The sequence below is a fragment of the Gallinula chloropus genome (genome assembly GCF_964237585.1).
Source record: "Gallinula chloropus genome assembly, chromosome: 9".
Classification (NCBI taxonomy): domain Eukaryota; kingdom Metazoa; phylum Chordata; class Aves; order Gruiformes; family Rallidae; genus Gallinula; species Gallinula chloropus.
In genome coordinates this window covers 4551081-4565819 of record NC_140094.1, presented here as the reverse complement: position 1 = coordinate 4565819, position 14739 = coordinate 4551081, and the positions used below count along the sequence as shown (strand labels likewise).

The 14739-nt window shown below is 56.9% G+C and overlaps 1 protein-coding gene across 1 annotated transcript; it reads left to right on the top strand.

Annotated features, from left to right (window-relative positions):
- STRA6 (signaling receptor and transporter of retinol STRA6) lies at positions 1-10221 on the top strand (the record flags this gene model as incomplete). The annotated part of the gene is made up of 17 exons (XM_084267917.1): positions 1-131; positions 1898-1976; positions 2353-2438; positions 2610-2749; positions 2851-3017; positions 3175-3300; positions 4063-4130; positions 4209-4285; positions 5041-5102; positions 5378-5558; positions 6346-6421; positions 6504-6637; positions 7758-7875; positions 8079-8180; positions 8974-9137; positions 9614-9751; positions 10043-10221. 17 exons carry the CDS (start codon positions 1-3, stop codon positions 10219-10221), a joined length of 2028 nt encoding a protein of 675 aa, XP_084124043.1.
- Between the last annotated feature and the right edge of the window lie 4518 nt (positions 10222-14739).

The following is a 14739-nucleotide window of genomic DNA, read 5'->3' as shown; positions in this document are numbered from 1 at the left end:
ATGGCTGCAGCAGCCAACGTCTCCGTTGGGATGCAGGATGCCCTTCCAGAGGATGGCTTTGCCGGCGCCGGTGACCTCGTGTCTGACTGGTACATCTACGAAACCATGGAGCCAGCTGTGTCACAGGATGAGTAAGTGTCCAGCCTTGCTGGTGGGTGCTGTGTGTGTGTCTTTCCCCCCACCCCCCCAACTCCCCATCCCTGCTGGGGTCACTCTGGGCAGCTGCCAGCCTCCTGCCCCACTGCTCTGTGCCCTTTCTCTAGACTGATGGTGCTCCAGGCAAGAGCTGAGGGGAATCCTGCAGCAGGCATCCCTGCTAGTTATGTCTTCCTCAAAATGCAAAGCCAGGTCTGGTGTTCTCCTCGTGCCCCCACCCCTGTGAAGCCCCCCTCCTTCCCCCCCCCCCTCAGCCTTTTCTGGTCTGGAGAGGGCTGCTCTGGCTCTGTCCTTCTGGGTTTGAAGACACCCTCATGACACAGCCTCCCAAACAGGTCCCCTGCCTTAATCCCAGCCTGGCTCTGAGCAAGCAGTTGTGTGGGGTTTTGGCTGGGGGTGAAAAGAGTTGGCAGCACTCCCTGATCTGCCAGCAGGGATCTACTGGGATGCTGGCAGGGATCTAATGGGACGTTCATCCGGGTCCCTGCATGCCATGGTGACCCTCACCAGGTTTTCTACCTGCAAAATAAGGCTGAGCATCCCTGGGCACCAGAGCACAACCTTGCAGCAAGGACCCAGCACCTCGTGCCTTCCAGTGCCTTTCCCAGAGACGAGTGCTATAGGGAGGGGAAACTGAGGCACGGAGCACCAGGGGGATTTATCCAAGGTGTCCCACAAGGCTTGGGGCTGGGCATCCCAAGGCCCTTCTAGCAACATCTATTGTCCCTCTGTTGACTTAATCTTCTGTGGGTAGGTTTTATGCCTCTCAGTTGACTGATACCTTAATCCTGAGGGCAAGCAGGAGGAGGTCCCAGCAGAGACCAGCCCAAAGGGTTCCCTCTTGCCCTTGATCTTCCACATGGCCAAACACCCTTTGAAACCTTCCTGCCCAGCCTCGACTTCCCCAGCTGCAGCCCCATCTGTGTGACCCCACCCCTCTGCTAGACACCCCTGGGGCATTCTTCTGGGTGTCCTCTTTTGCAGCAAACCATGGTCAGTGGAGGAACAGAGGCAGCACTGGTGGTGGTGCTGGGGTGTTCCCCCTTTGGATGCCCTGGGTTTAAAGGGACCTGGGGCTCAGGGTTGGGGGGGTGTGTGTGTGTCCCCTCTGTGATTTACAGTGCTCGAGGTGTTCAGCTCCCCAGCACAGGGATGTGCTGTTGGGTGGAGGTGGCTGGGACATGATCGTGCCTGGCCTTGGGGAGAGGAGGGTGGCTGCTGCAAAGCAGAGATTATGGGATGCATTGGAGGCCAGTGAGTGAATAAATAAAGCAAAGCCTGGCATGCCTGCTCTGCTGGCCTTGGCTACCCCAGGCAGACATTGTCATCCCCCCTCCAGCACCAGGGCTGGGCCCCTTCCCGTGGGAACAGCATCAGAACACCCTGCAAAGGCTCTCCAGCTTCATCCTTCCTTGCTGATGCTCCAGTGGGTCTTGGCATCCCTGGATGTGCACGCAGGGAGGTGCCCCAGCCCCTGTGGGGCTCAGCTCAGGACTGCTCCTGGGTGTTATCTCTCACTTCATCACAGAGTCATCTTCTCTTGATTGTAAAGTCATCCCGTGAGGGTGACTTCACCCCTGGCTGCTGGCAGTTGTGTAACCCAGCTCTTCAGGGCTTTGCCCCTCGGACCAAAACTCCCCCTGTGTACATGCCCCTGCATCTTTGCTTTGCCCCTTTGGGGCTAAATACAACCATGCATTGTTAACTTTGTTTGTTTCTCCCCTCCTTCCCCTCTTCCTAGCATGTTTCCCAGCGTAATCCCAGACTGTGACCCCACCATTTCCCCCAGGCTCTATCACACCTGCATGGCACCCGTCTCAGTAAGTACCCACCAAGTCTTGAGGGGGGGGGTGGGGGTTAGCTGCCCTGATGTCCTGCTTGCCATGCCCCAGCTTGTATCATGCCCTTCTACTCCCAGCTTCTCTGGCTTGAGCTGGGGCCTCGCCCCTCTCTGGGCTTTGTTTCATGCCTGCAGTGAATAGAAGGCTGTGATTTATTTTAATTTCTTCCCTAGTATGGTCCCTCTGAGGCATTTAGAGCCCATAACTCATCAGAGCAGGCTGAGAAATCCCTGTCCCTGCTGGGTTTAGGGTGTTGGGTGGAGATGGTGTCTCTGAGGAGGCTCCCATCTCAATAGCAGCATGTCTGAGCTCTCCCTCTGTGTACTTATTACTCTCCTGGCTGGGTTTCTGGCAGCTGGCTGTGCTCATAGGCTTGTCCTTGCTGGTGAAGCGCAGGCGTCTCCACCGGAGCTGCTGGAACGGTGTCCCAGGATTGCTCAGGTACCCCCAGCCCTGTACCCTGGGGTCCCTGGGGTCCCTGTCACCCTGCAGCCAGGCAGTCAGAGGGTTGCTGAGGCGCAGCGTGGGATAAAGCAGCCCTGGGGCAGAGGATGGTGGAGACCAGGGGTGCCTGCGACCTGGCGTCAGGCTGGCTCCTTCCTCACCTCGCAGCCCAGCCAACTTTCTGGAGGAGGAAGGCAACCGAGGGCTGGTGGCTGCGGTCTTTGGCATCCTCTTCTCCTCCCTCTGCGTGCTGGTCTTGGATGCAGACCCTCTGCCGCTCGTCACCCACTCCTCAAAGAGCACCCGGGGTAAGGCGACAGCCCTCCCAGTCCCTGGGCACCCAGCTCCCCCCAGCCTGTGCTGAGCGAGCTGCCTTCTCTTGTCTCCCTCTCCCCATCATCCTGTGCAGAGTACTGGAAGATCTTGGCGTTGTTCTACTACCCTGTGTTCTACTACCCTCTGATTGCCTGTGCCACCGTCCGGCACAGGGCCAGCTACCTCCTGGGCTGCCTGCTCTCCTGGTGCCACTCCGTGGTGCTCATCTGGCAGAAGGTGGATTGTCCCCAGTCACCCAAGGTACGTGTCCCAGTGCCTGGGGAGGGAGGAGGAGGAGGATGGTGTGAGCCCAGGGTGTTCTCATCTCCTTCCTGAAGTGCCATCAACGTGTCACCTGCTCAGGATGAGGTCCCCAAACCAGAGCAGTGTGGGGTGTGACATCTCTGCTTCTCCCCAGATATACAGGTACTACTCCACGCTCTCTTATGTCCCCATCATCCTCTGCCTTCTGCTCTTAAGCCTTTGGTACCCAGCCCTGCTCATCAGGAGCTTCACCAAGCAGGAGGAGGCCTTGGATAAGGAGGTAAGGACAGTCCCTTGATGGACACACGTGGTGCCCCACAGCCCATCTGTCCACAGAACTGGGGTGCTCCCAAGGTACACGTTCCCTACTCTGGCTCCAGGAGCTGCCTCCCCTCTGCCCCTCTGTTGGCACGGGTCGCTGCTCTGTTTATCTCGCTGGATTTGAAGAGGGAGTGAAAAATCCATCTTTGGAATAAACTCCTTAGTACAAGAGGCTTAAGGCATCAATGCATCCCATTCAGGCTGGGACTGGGGTCGCCTTGTTTTCTCAGCAGGCTGGATAATCCCCGGCCCTTTGGGAAATGCTGGGCTTTGTTGGGAAGAGAGGAGGAAAAACCTACTTCAAAAAAGCCAAGAAAAATAAACCATCAGCCCAAGTGTGGACTGAAGTGACCCCCCAAGCACTTGCTGGGCCAGCCGATGGGGAGAAGGGTTTCTGCGGGGCCAGGCTGTCCTACCAGTGCTTTTGGGCTGCTTTGTTGGGAATGAGGGAGATTTGGTTCCCACCCTTTGTGGTGCTGGGATATTTGCTGGCAGTGGGGCTGCTCCGAGTGGTTCCTTATCCAAACAAGTGCTGGGAGCTCGTTGCCTGCACCCTGTCTGGTGATGGGTGGGTGGGTAGTGGAGCGAGGAGGTGGGTGCTGGGGTGGGGTGTAGATGCTCTGTTGAGAGTCCCCTGAAAGGACAGGCACATCTCCCTCCCTCAAACACCTCAGCACGTCCCTGTGCTCAAAGCTGGTCCCTTACTGATGCTTTCCTCAAGGTCCCAGGGCGAGGTTATTACAAGAAGTACCTAAAGGCCATCCTCTCCAAACGCCCTCAGAAGGGGAGGTAAGGATGCCATCTCCCCATAGGAGCCTCCCTACTCCAGAGGGACACTGTCCTCACCCTCTTCTTCCTCTCCCCCAGCTCCACGAAGATAGAAGAGAGCCTCCTATCAAGGGTCCAGGCGTATTTACGCTCCTACGCCTACACCCCCGAGGAAGGTAGGCTGCAGGCTGTGCTCTTGGCTGCAGCAGCAGCAGCTTGGCAAACAGGCTGCCTTCCCTTCCCCTTCCCTTCCCTGGGGAGAGCAAATGCCATTCTTGGCTCCTACCCCAAAGCATCTGTGCCGTGGCAGCTGCCGCCCGCCGCACGTGCGACGCCTCGGCTCCGCTCAAACTGTTGCGGTTTGGGGTGGGGAGCTGGACATCCCCCCCCTCCCCTGCACCCTGGGGGTATAGGGGGGGCTGAGGCAGTGAGGTTCAGGCAGTGGGTTGTGCAATTATTGCAGCCTGATGCTTGATCAGGCTACGGTGAGGGGATGAAGGGTGTGGGGAGTGGATACAACCCCTAGCAGGCTAAGAACGGGGAGCTGCTCCTTAGCCCCCCACACACACACACTCCCTGTGGTCATCCCAGGGATGCAGCTTCTCCCTCCAAGGGATGCAGCTACCCCCCTCACAGCAGGCACTGGGGCTGCTGGGCACCCAGTTTGATGGGCTTGCTGAAAAGGAGGAGCAACAGGAAGAAAACCCATCAGGCCAGAATACAGAGGAACCGCTCTGGGCTGTACATCCCAGCAGGATTTCCCTGGGGAAATCCCAATTAGTGTTTGACCACCCTGGGGTCTTGTGCTCCTCCCCCGGGGTGTTTGCTTCAGCTGATGGGTTGGGCTGGCCTGCAAAGCCCCCTCCACTCTTCCCCCAGCACCCCACATCCTGACTCCTCTCTGATACATCCCTCTGGTTCTGCATTCCAGGTTTCCAGATCCCGCTGAAGCTCATCCTGTCCGTAACCACGGCCGTGATCGCTGTGTACCAGGTGATGCTGGTGGCTAAATTCCAAGCAGAGCCCTCGCTCTGCTTCCTTGGCTGGGTCCTCTGGAGGCAGGGGAGCCTGGAGGTCATGGCCACACCACAATTTTGGCTAACAGGGATGGCATTAGCGTGCCTCAAGGTATTACCATCCCTCGGCTGAGCCGCAGCGATGGGCCGTGTGCTTCCAGGGCTCAGCCAGCCTTAAGTCCTTAAGCTAAGGCGATGGCTCAGCAGCAGGATGCTGTGACCCAGGGCTCACGTGGCACTGCTCCCTCCCAGGTTGCCCTGCTGCTCTTGGTGGCCGTTGTCCCCACCATCCAGATCGTGCGGGCGGGGATGACGAAGGACATCGTGGTGCTGTTGGTCCAGTTCGGGCTGGTGCCCTCGGAGAACCCGTCTGTCCCCAGTGACATGGAGAAGGAGCTCAACACCGTCAAGTACTACCTGTGGTCTCTGGAAGGTGGGTTCCCAGCCAGGTCCCACATCCATACCTGATTTATTTTTTATGAGGATTTTGGAACTTATCACAGAGATTTCTCACCCAGAGGATGGTCCTGGAAACCAGTTGGTGATGGGGTAGCTTCCAGGGGGACTTAAACCAGCTGCTGAAGCCACAGCCACCAAAGGCAGCTGTGTGAACTTGGTGCCATGCTGGGTATCTCCCAGCTGCCACCATGTGCCAAGACGATGAGGCAGGGAGAGCCCTTGGGCTGTGACACGTGCTGGAATGAAGCAGATGGGCTCTTGGCCCCCCATGCCCCCAAATAATTGGAAACCCTGAATTGGGGGGGAGAAAAGGTGGCAGGGGTGTCCCCCTCCCTCAGTAGAGCTACCTTGGGGTACCACCAGCCAATGGGGAGCCCTTTTTATGGCTTTTCTAGAGTCACCAAGCCTCTCTCAGCCTCTGTTTTCCTGACATCTCCATCTCTCTTTTCCTTCTCTCCCCCCACCCTGAATTTTCCTCTCTGGGATAGTTTTCTACTCCCTCCACCCCACTCCCTATTTATCATGGCTCATTCAGCGATTTCATTTCCCAGACCTAAGCTAACCCAACTGCTGGTCTCTGCCCTCCCCTTTCAACATCTTGACAGCTTGTGCCCACCAAGGAGATGGAGAAGGGTCTCTCTGTATCACAAAAGGGATAGGGAAGGGAAACTGAGGCACGGTGTCCCATTACAGAGGACAATAAGGTCCTGTTGCTGGCTGCAGCCCTGACCCATCTGTCTTCCTCTCTGCCCCTCTCACAGTCTGCTACATCTGCTCACTGGTGCTGTGCTGTCTGCTGACCTGTGCCATGCTGCTGAGGACACTGGTGATGCACAGGTATGGGATGGAACCTGCTCCTCAGGCTTTCACCTTGTCACCAAGCCAGGATGCAGCTGGTTTCTCTCTCCCCACCCTCCAGGAACAACCTCAAAGCGCTCTACCAAGGGGCCGTGCTGGATGTGTTTTACAAAGCCCACATCCTCCGCCCATCCCGACAAGCCATCGTCTGCTGGATGAGCTTTGCCAGCTTCCAGACAGCTTTTGCCTGCTTGGGTAAAGGGGGTTTAGGGGTTTGGGGGGGTGTGGGGAGCGAGCAGATGAGTGGTGGCCCCCCTGCCTTGCAGATTTAAACCCCTCTGTCCCCTTTCTCACCACGTTTTGCAAAGGGATGGCTCTGAGGCTTTTGTTCCTCGTTCCCCAAACACAATCTGTCCTTCTGTGGGAAGGACCATGCTGAACACCAAATGGTTGGGGAGGGAAAAAAAGGGGGGGAGAGAAATGATGACTTGGCTCAAGCCCAAATATTTTGATTTGAGAAGCTGTCACAGCATCTCATGCAAAGGACTGTCTGTCTCCTCTGGTCCCAGTCTTCACATCCCAGATGCTCCTTGCCGCGCATCCCTGGGTCTCCCCAGGCTGGGGTGGTTGGATGTCCCACAGATGGGTGGAGAATGCCAAAGAGAGGGAAGAAATCCTCATGCCACTGTGACTGAGGTGTTTTAAGGTCTTTCTGCTTTGGGGGGTCTTGTGGAGTGAGACTCTGGGCAGCGTCTGCAGTGATGCATGTGCAACACCCAACCATACCAGCACCCTGAGCCTGCAGAGGAGGGTCAAGCTGGCGGTCCAGGAGGGTGATGGGAGGGCAGAGGGTCCCACCAGGTCTGTAGGTGACCACCCCTTGGGAAAGGAGACCTCATCTGCTGGCAGATTGCAGAGATGAGCATGGAGGTAGGAGCTGGGGAGCGCCTTGCACCCCTTTTTGTGGCGCTGCCATGGAACCCCCTTGGGTTTCGAGTGATCAAAGCAAAGTGGTGGAGGTGAAGCACCAGCTGCAGCATGAGGAACCAGAGCCACTGCTGATCTCAGTGTGGCTTATGGTTAGAAATCAGAGGCCAGGCTGATTAGTTTTTGGGTTTTGATGATGAGACATCAGACTTGCAGCCCTGAGTGATGGATCTTCTCAGTGGGGGTGATGTGGGGAGTGATAAGAGAGGCTGAGCTTGTAATTAAACCCTGTGTGGAGCCTTGTGTTCAGGGGGGTGGGGGGTGCAGGTACAGGTCTCCCTGGCTTTTTATGGGACTGAGGTGAAAGACAAGCATGGGTTTAGGGAATCAGAGCAAGAACCACTTTTCCACCCCCACCAGAGTTCTTGTCCCCCTCTTCCCCTGCCAGGTCTCCTCATCCAGCAAGTGATTTTCTTCATCTGCTCAGTGGGGTTTACCTTCCTCATCGTCATCCCACTCCAGTCTGGCACAAGCACACCCCTCTTCAAAATCATTGAGAACATGTGGTGAGTGCTCACAGCCCCCAGGGAGGGAGGGAGGGAAGACCCAAGGGGGGTGCCCCAGATGTGATGTGTTTTAGGGTGCTCTGTCAAGGGGGAGGCTCTATCTTGGGCACTTTCAACTGTGCTGGAGGTTTCTGCTGCCTGGGATGGTGTCTGATGCTTGGGACCTTTCTGGTGTCCAACCTTGTCTCTTCCTTCCCACCCAGGCCCTTCTGGTTGACCCTGGTTGTTGCAGTCATCGTGCAAAACCTGGCAGCTCGCTACCAGTTCCTCGAGCATCAACCCCTCCAGAAGGAGCTCACCAACAGGTATGGGGATGTGGGGGGGGCACTTTGGGTCAGGGCTGTCCCTCCTGAGGTCCAGGACCCTGGGACTGTGTCGGATTTACTTGTGCCCCTTATGCCATGGGATCCTCTGTGCTGTGAACTCAAGGGCAAAAACCTGTGGGTTTGAGGGACTCCCAGAAAGGCTTCTTTAGGTGCTTTGGAGGATCATGGTCTGCTTACAGCCTTGATTTCGGTGGGGTGAAGCTGGTGGGCTCTGTGCCCTGCTCCAGCACGGCTATTTGTAAGCTTCAGAAGAAGCCCAGGTCCCTCAGGATGGGCTGGACCAGTTCAGACAGTGCTGATGGAGGTGGTCCCTTGCTCACTGCCTAAGCCAGCTCCTTACGCTGAAGAGCAAGGTGACAGGTAGATCTAGGCATCCCACTGACCAGCCCAGGCACTTCCATCACCTCCATCACTTGCCCAGCATTGTGGGGAGTCTGCTGGAGGCTCTTTTGGCCTCCACAGGGGCTGGAGTCCTAGTGACCACTATACTTGAGAACTGTCTGGTTTGTAAGAGAAACAGACACCCTATGTGTGCTGGAGGCCAAGCTTTGAGGTCCTGATGGTGCACCACTCTGTCTGCTCTCCAAGAACCCCAAAGGGTGTTTGCTTCTCTCCGTGGGATGGAGACATCTCAAACAGGGACTGTGTCTGCTGAGGACGGAGGGAAGGGTGGGAGGCTTATTTTGGCCAGAGGTTTCTCTGGCAAGGAAGGGCAGTGCTCTCTGTCCCACGGTGTTTGTGTTCCTTACTCCTCCTCCTCCTCCACCCGCAGGCGAGCTCTCTACATAGTCACCTACCTGCTCTTCCCCATAAACGTCCTGGTGGGTGTCCTAGCTGGGGTGTGGAGGATGGTCATTTCTGGCCTTTATAACGCCATCCACTTCTGCCAGCTGGACATCAGCCTGCTCAACCGTGGCGTGGAGACCTTCGACCCAGGTGGGACGTGGGGCTGGGTCCCTCCTGCAGCACAAGCATGAGGACCCTTCTCCCACCATCAAGCTCCTTGGGTGACCCAGCTGGGGGAGGGGTGGGTCCTGCATCACCTGGAGCTGGTGGGGCTAAGGATGGCTTCAGGTCCTTATTCAGAAATGGGGGAGTGGGACAACGACAGCAAGTGGCCCCTCTTGATGCCCTCTTGGTCCTGTTTCTCCATCCATCCCCAAAGGTGGGTGATGTCCCTTTGGGCTTCACCAGAAGCTGTAAGCAACAGGGTGGGGAAAGCTCATCCCTCCCTCCACTAAAAGCAGGACAACTGCTGGGATTCTGGGAGCAGAGCACATCCCCTGGAGTCTGGAGACAGAGCTGCTGTGGCCTGGCAAACACCCCTCCCCTTTGCTCCAGGGCAGGAGGGAGGGAACCATGAAGTCCTGCCCCCCCACACAACGTGTTTACAGTGGGCTGTGTTCCCCCAGGCTACCACACGTACTGCCACTATCTGAAAATGGAGGTCAGCCAGTCCCACCCGGTGATGAAAGCCTTCTGCTTGCTGCTCCTCCAGCTGGCCAGGCCCGAGGGCCCCACGGGGGTCCGGCCCAGCAACGTGGAAGAAGGTGAGACCTCAGGGTGGGGTGTGGAGGATGTGCAGACTTGGGGGTCTCCTGTAGGTTTGCTGCAGCCCTAGAGATGCTGCTGGTGCTTGGGGGTAAAGGGACTGGTTTAGGGTTGTGGTTCTCCTCTGCGTGGCGTGTGTCACCGTTGTCATCCCAGGAGATGAGTTTCCCAGGCCTCTGCCCCTGCAGAAGGGCAGGGTGGGGGCTGCTTGCTTTCACCCCGGGGTGTAGATGGCACCTGGGGGAGCTGGGGCTGCAACGGCCGCTGTTCCCCTTCCCGTGTCCTTTCAGGCATCCAGCTGATGCAGCCCAAGAAGGCTCCGCCCAGCAGAGCCAGGTTCAAGCAGAGCCGGGCCCGCTGGTGGCTGGCCTACACCCTCCTCAACAACCCCTCGCTGACCGCCTGCCGGAAGACTGCCCTCAACGACCCCACAGCCAACGGCACCCAGCTCAGCCCCCCCAAGCCCTGAGCTCTAGAGAAGCCCCCCCACCTCTCTCTACCTCCCCCCCACACACTCCCGTTCCATCCTGTCCCTGTCTTCCACTGACTCTCCTCCTGCACTGGCAGGAGTTTTGGGCGCCTCTTGCCCCTCTCCAGCCTCTGGCCCCTCTCCAGCTGAGACAGGGGCTGTGTTTTAGCTCTAGGTCCAACGCTACCAAGGTCTAGAGGTGAAGACACAGGTCACCTCCGTGCCTGACCTAGGTGGAGAGGGCTCGATGGGCCAAACTAAACCCTTCAGGCATCTCAGAAATGCCATTTTAAGAGTCACTCCTGCAGCGAGCCCACCGGTTCTCAGCAGCTGCCTTTCCAGCACGAGTCCCTAGCGCCAGGGCAGCAAGGAAAGAGAGAAGGTTCCTGTGTCCATGTACGTGGAGAGCTCCTTGGGCAGACTGAGCATGAGGAGCTACTCCCATCTCAGCACAGACAAGGTCCCCACTGCCAACCCCAGCCCTGGCTAATCCCTTTTGGGTCTGATCCTGCCTCTCCTCAGGCACCATATCTACCCCCAGGACTCTTTTTCCTCTCCACCCAATATTATGGAAGGCTGAAAATCCCTGTCTGGGATTGTCTGCTCCAGCTCCAGGCCATGAGGTCCCAGAACTATTAGCTTTCTGCTCCCCATAACTCTTGGTGCCTCTTACTTGCCCCCCCATTTTTGTGGAAAGCCAGTGGTCTCCCAGGGCCAGTGGCTTCTGAGCAAGCTGTGCTGGGATACACTGGGATACCTGGAAAGCAGTTTTACGCTTTGTGTGGACGTGCTGAGTTGGGGAAGGTTAATAAATCACATACCTCATTCCTACCCTTGGCATGTGCTTGGTCTCCTGGCTGATCCAGACCTGGCAGGAGGGGTGTGAGGACCACCATAGCTGTGGCTCTGGGTGATGGTTGCGACTGACCTTGCTCAGCAGAGGCTTTACAGTAGATTTGCTTCAGCTGGGGGTGATGGGATGGAATCTGTGACTTCCTTAGGGAAGTTCTAATGCAGAGCTGCTCACTGTGCTTTCTCATGAAGGATGGGAGGTGAAACAGGATGCTTTGTGGCTGCAGACCCAAAGGTGTTTGTGGTGTTGCTGGATCACCTTTTCCCACAATGTGCCCCTTACATCCCACCTTTTGGGGGCTGGAAGGGTGCCTGGCATCAGCCCACTATTGCAGGCACCACACAGGGCTCTTGCTGAGCTATACCAGTGGCTCCTTGCTCCTCTATCTCAAGCACCTCAGCCTTGCCAAAGCCAGTGTCTTTGAGGCTTTGCAGCCCACCCTGCATGGAGCAGAGCTACAGATTGCCTCTGCTCAGTGGGGTTTGACCCCCTGGCTCCAGGGACCTTCTCAGAAGGGGAGCAGACCTGCTTTAAAAGACCCCACGCCCTCTCCCTGGGGTGTTTGCAGCACTCTCTGTGAGGGTGGGGGTTGTTTAGAGTGTACTGGCATCTCCTCACAGCACTGAAGTTCCCTGGGTGCCTGACCCCCTCCCTTTACATCCCAGTGAAGGTGTTGGGGGGGTTGGGGGGGGCTGCCTTCATCTGCTGCCTGCAGGTGCTGCCCAACCAGCCCCCTGCTGCGCTTGGATGCTCAAACTCCTGTCACATCCACTGCCCTGGCCAGCGCTGTTTTAATCTCCTTTGATTGCTGTCTGGCACATCATGGGATGTCACCCAGCTGGGTGACAGCAGTGGCGCTGGAGGCAGAGCTGGGTGCCCAAGGTGTGATTTCTGCTGCTTTCCCACCTCTGGGCTTATATCTGTTGGGGTTTGCACCCCAGAAACGAGGTGCTGGGGGTGTGTGCCTGGGTGTCCTGTGTGTATCAGGTGAAGGGCTGTGCCTTTCCCTTACAGCCTGTCCCAAGCCACCTCCAGCCTCCCCAGGGCTGGGGCTTTGAAGGCAGTTTCATAACTACTGAAACCTTCCACAGCTCAGGGCCATGGGTGTGGAGCTGGATCTCAGCATCTGTTTACACAGCCCTGCCCCAAGCTTCCTGGAGATGTCTTGGCAGGCGGTGGCCTAGGGCTGATGGGGAGGGAGATGACAACTTGGGATTAACACAGGAGGTGGTGGCTTCATCCATTTGCTTGTTTTCTTTCCCTTCTTTGACATAAGTGGGGTGCCCTAGGGGTGGGGGAAACCTTACACAGTGTCTTCTCTTCCCTAATGCCCCAAAATCAGTATGGCCAGGGGCTATCTCTACCTTCCACCCATTCTCAGTCCCCTCCACCCAACCTTGAACTGATGGTGAGAAGGTTCAAGGAGCTGATGGGGTTGAAGAAAAGCCCTTAACACCACCAAGGATGGGAATTTGGGTCTGGGTCATGCTGTGGCTTTGCAAACATGAGCCATGGAGAAGAGCTGGTGGGGGGGGGGGGTTGCAGCATCCTGGGCTGGTGGCCACGCTGCCAACTGTGGTGTGGCCTGCTTCATCCAAGCCAGGAGCTTGGGTGGCTGGGTGCCCTGTTTGTTATGAGTGAGAGATGCTTAATAGCACTAACAATTTGCTGTAAAGTGATGAGTAAATTTGGCAGCCGTGGAGGGATTCACCTTTCTGGCAACACAACATCCACACAACCAGCAGAGCCGGGGGAGCAGCAGCTCTATGAGGTGAGCAGAGGCTCCCAGACATGGCTGAGGCTGCTGGGACCTGCAACCTTACTTATTTATCCTTCCCCTGGCCTCCAAGCCCTGTTCCCAGCTGAGGTTGCAGGAATAGCTCCCATCCTTGCCTTTTCCCAGGCAGGTTGGGAGTGGTGAGAACCCTGGCTGGGATCAAAGTGATGGTAGAAGTTGGATCATGCAAGATGAAACCAAAACTCTTCGACTGGGGCCGTGATGTTTCTCTGCTTGTAATGGGAAAAACACGTGCCTGCTTGTGAGCATCCAAGGCCCTTTGTGCAAGGAGCTGCTGCCTGGTGCTGGGGTGATTTTTGGCTTGGGGATCCCCCCTGGAGACCCCAGAGACAGTGTTGGTGTGTTGCAGCTCCTTGGTTGCTCCTTTCCTTACCCTGTGAGCTGGCTGGACACTGAATCATGAGGTTGGAGAGCTTGGGTGGAGGCTTGAGGCTCTGGGGCAGTTTTCCAGGTGATTTTGGTGTCGCTGCCATCCCCAGGCAGTGATGGGGAGTAAGTTTTGGGTATCCTATAAACACATCCTTCCTCCTGGGGGGGTTGTGGGAGCATGCTACAGTGAGGCTTTGGGATTGGGGTAGAGGGAAGGGGATTGGTGATGAGCTGATGGGGGATTTTAGGGGGGAACAGAGAGCACACACCAGCTTTTCCTTTTCTTTTCTTTTCTTTTCTTTTTTTTTTAAAAAAAGTATTTATTGTGGTTGGGACGTTGCTGCCCACAGAGCTTTGGTTACAAGGCAAGGGTGGCTGCTGGGGTCTGCCCAGCTCCTGCAAGTGAGAGCTGGCAGAAGGCACGAGAGCCAGACCTCCCCTGCCTTGAGGGTAGGGGAGATGGAGATGCTCAGCCTCCCTGTATGAGACAAGGGGTCCCCCAGAACCCCACAGCAGACACGTATGGCATATATGTCCCGCATGGGAATGCTAAAGCACTTAAGGAGTGTGTTTATGGCTTATAGGTCAGCTCAGTTTCTCTCTCTCTCATCTGGGTTTTCCCATGCTGACTTTCCCCACCACACACTGGCTCCATTTCCCTTCAGAGAGCAGAGCTGGGAAATGATTCTGGTCTCAGTTCCTCCCTGCCAAGGTTGGAACCAGAGTAGGGCAGCTCGGTGGGTCCAGCCCTGCCGAGCGGTTTGGACCTCAGGATTCAGTGGTATAAAGGGGAGGGGGGGATAGATGAGGGGGGATATCAGCTGCATCACGTTTGGGAGAGGTGCTGAGGGTGGCAGGGCCTGATCCTGCAGCACACAGGGAGGGTGCAGGCACCCTGGGTGCTCCCAGCACTCAGCCAGCGGGAGCCCTTGGTGCTCCTGCATGGATGGAGCCTGTGGAAAAGGTGTTTCTTTCCTGCCCCACAAAATAAATGGCTGGATCCAAGCCCATGGTCCCATCCAACGTGTCCTAGTGGACCCATCAAATCTCTGCCCCCCCCTCTGTGCCCTGGGACCCTGTGCCCAGGCTACTCCAAGACTTCTCATCCTGCTCCTTGGTGCTTGATGGGAGGTTGGTGGTAGGATGGATGCACCAAGAGCCTGGGTGCTGGCTGTGGCAGGGATGTCATCCCTGGTGCCACCGGACCGATGGGATCCTCTTTGAGAGAGATCCCCCTCCCTGGCCGCAGCTGACTGCTGTGGGTGGAGGAGGGCTCATGGTGGTGGGCTCTGGGTATGTGTGATGGTCACCCTGTTGAGGGTGGACTTTAATCCTGCAGCTGTGCTTTGGTCTCAGGAGGGAGCCAAGTCAGGAGGTGGCAGATTTGGACACCTAGAAAGCAGCAGCACAGCAAGAATCTGCTCTGCATCACCCGAGCTTGTTTGAAGCTCTTGACTAACAGACCCCAGCCCCGATCCCCATCTAAGGAGGGGTTGAA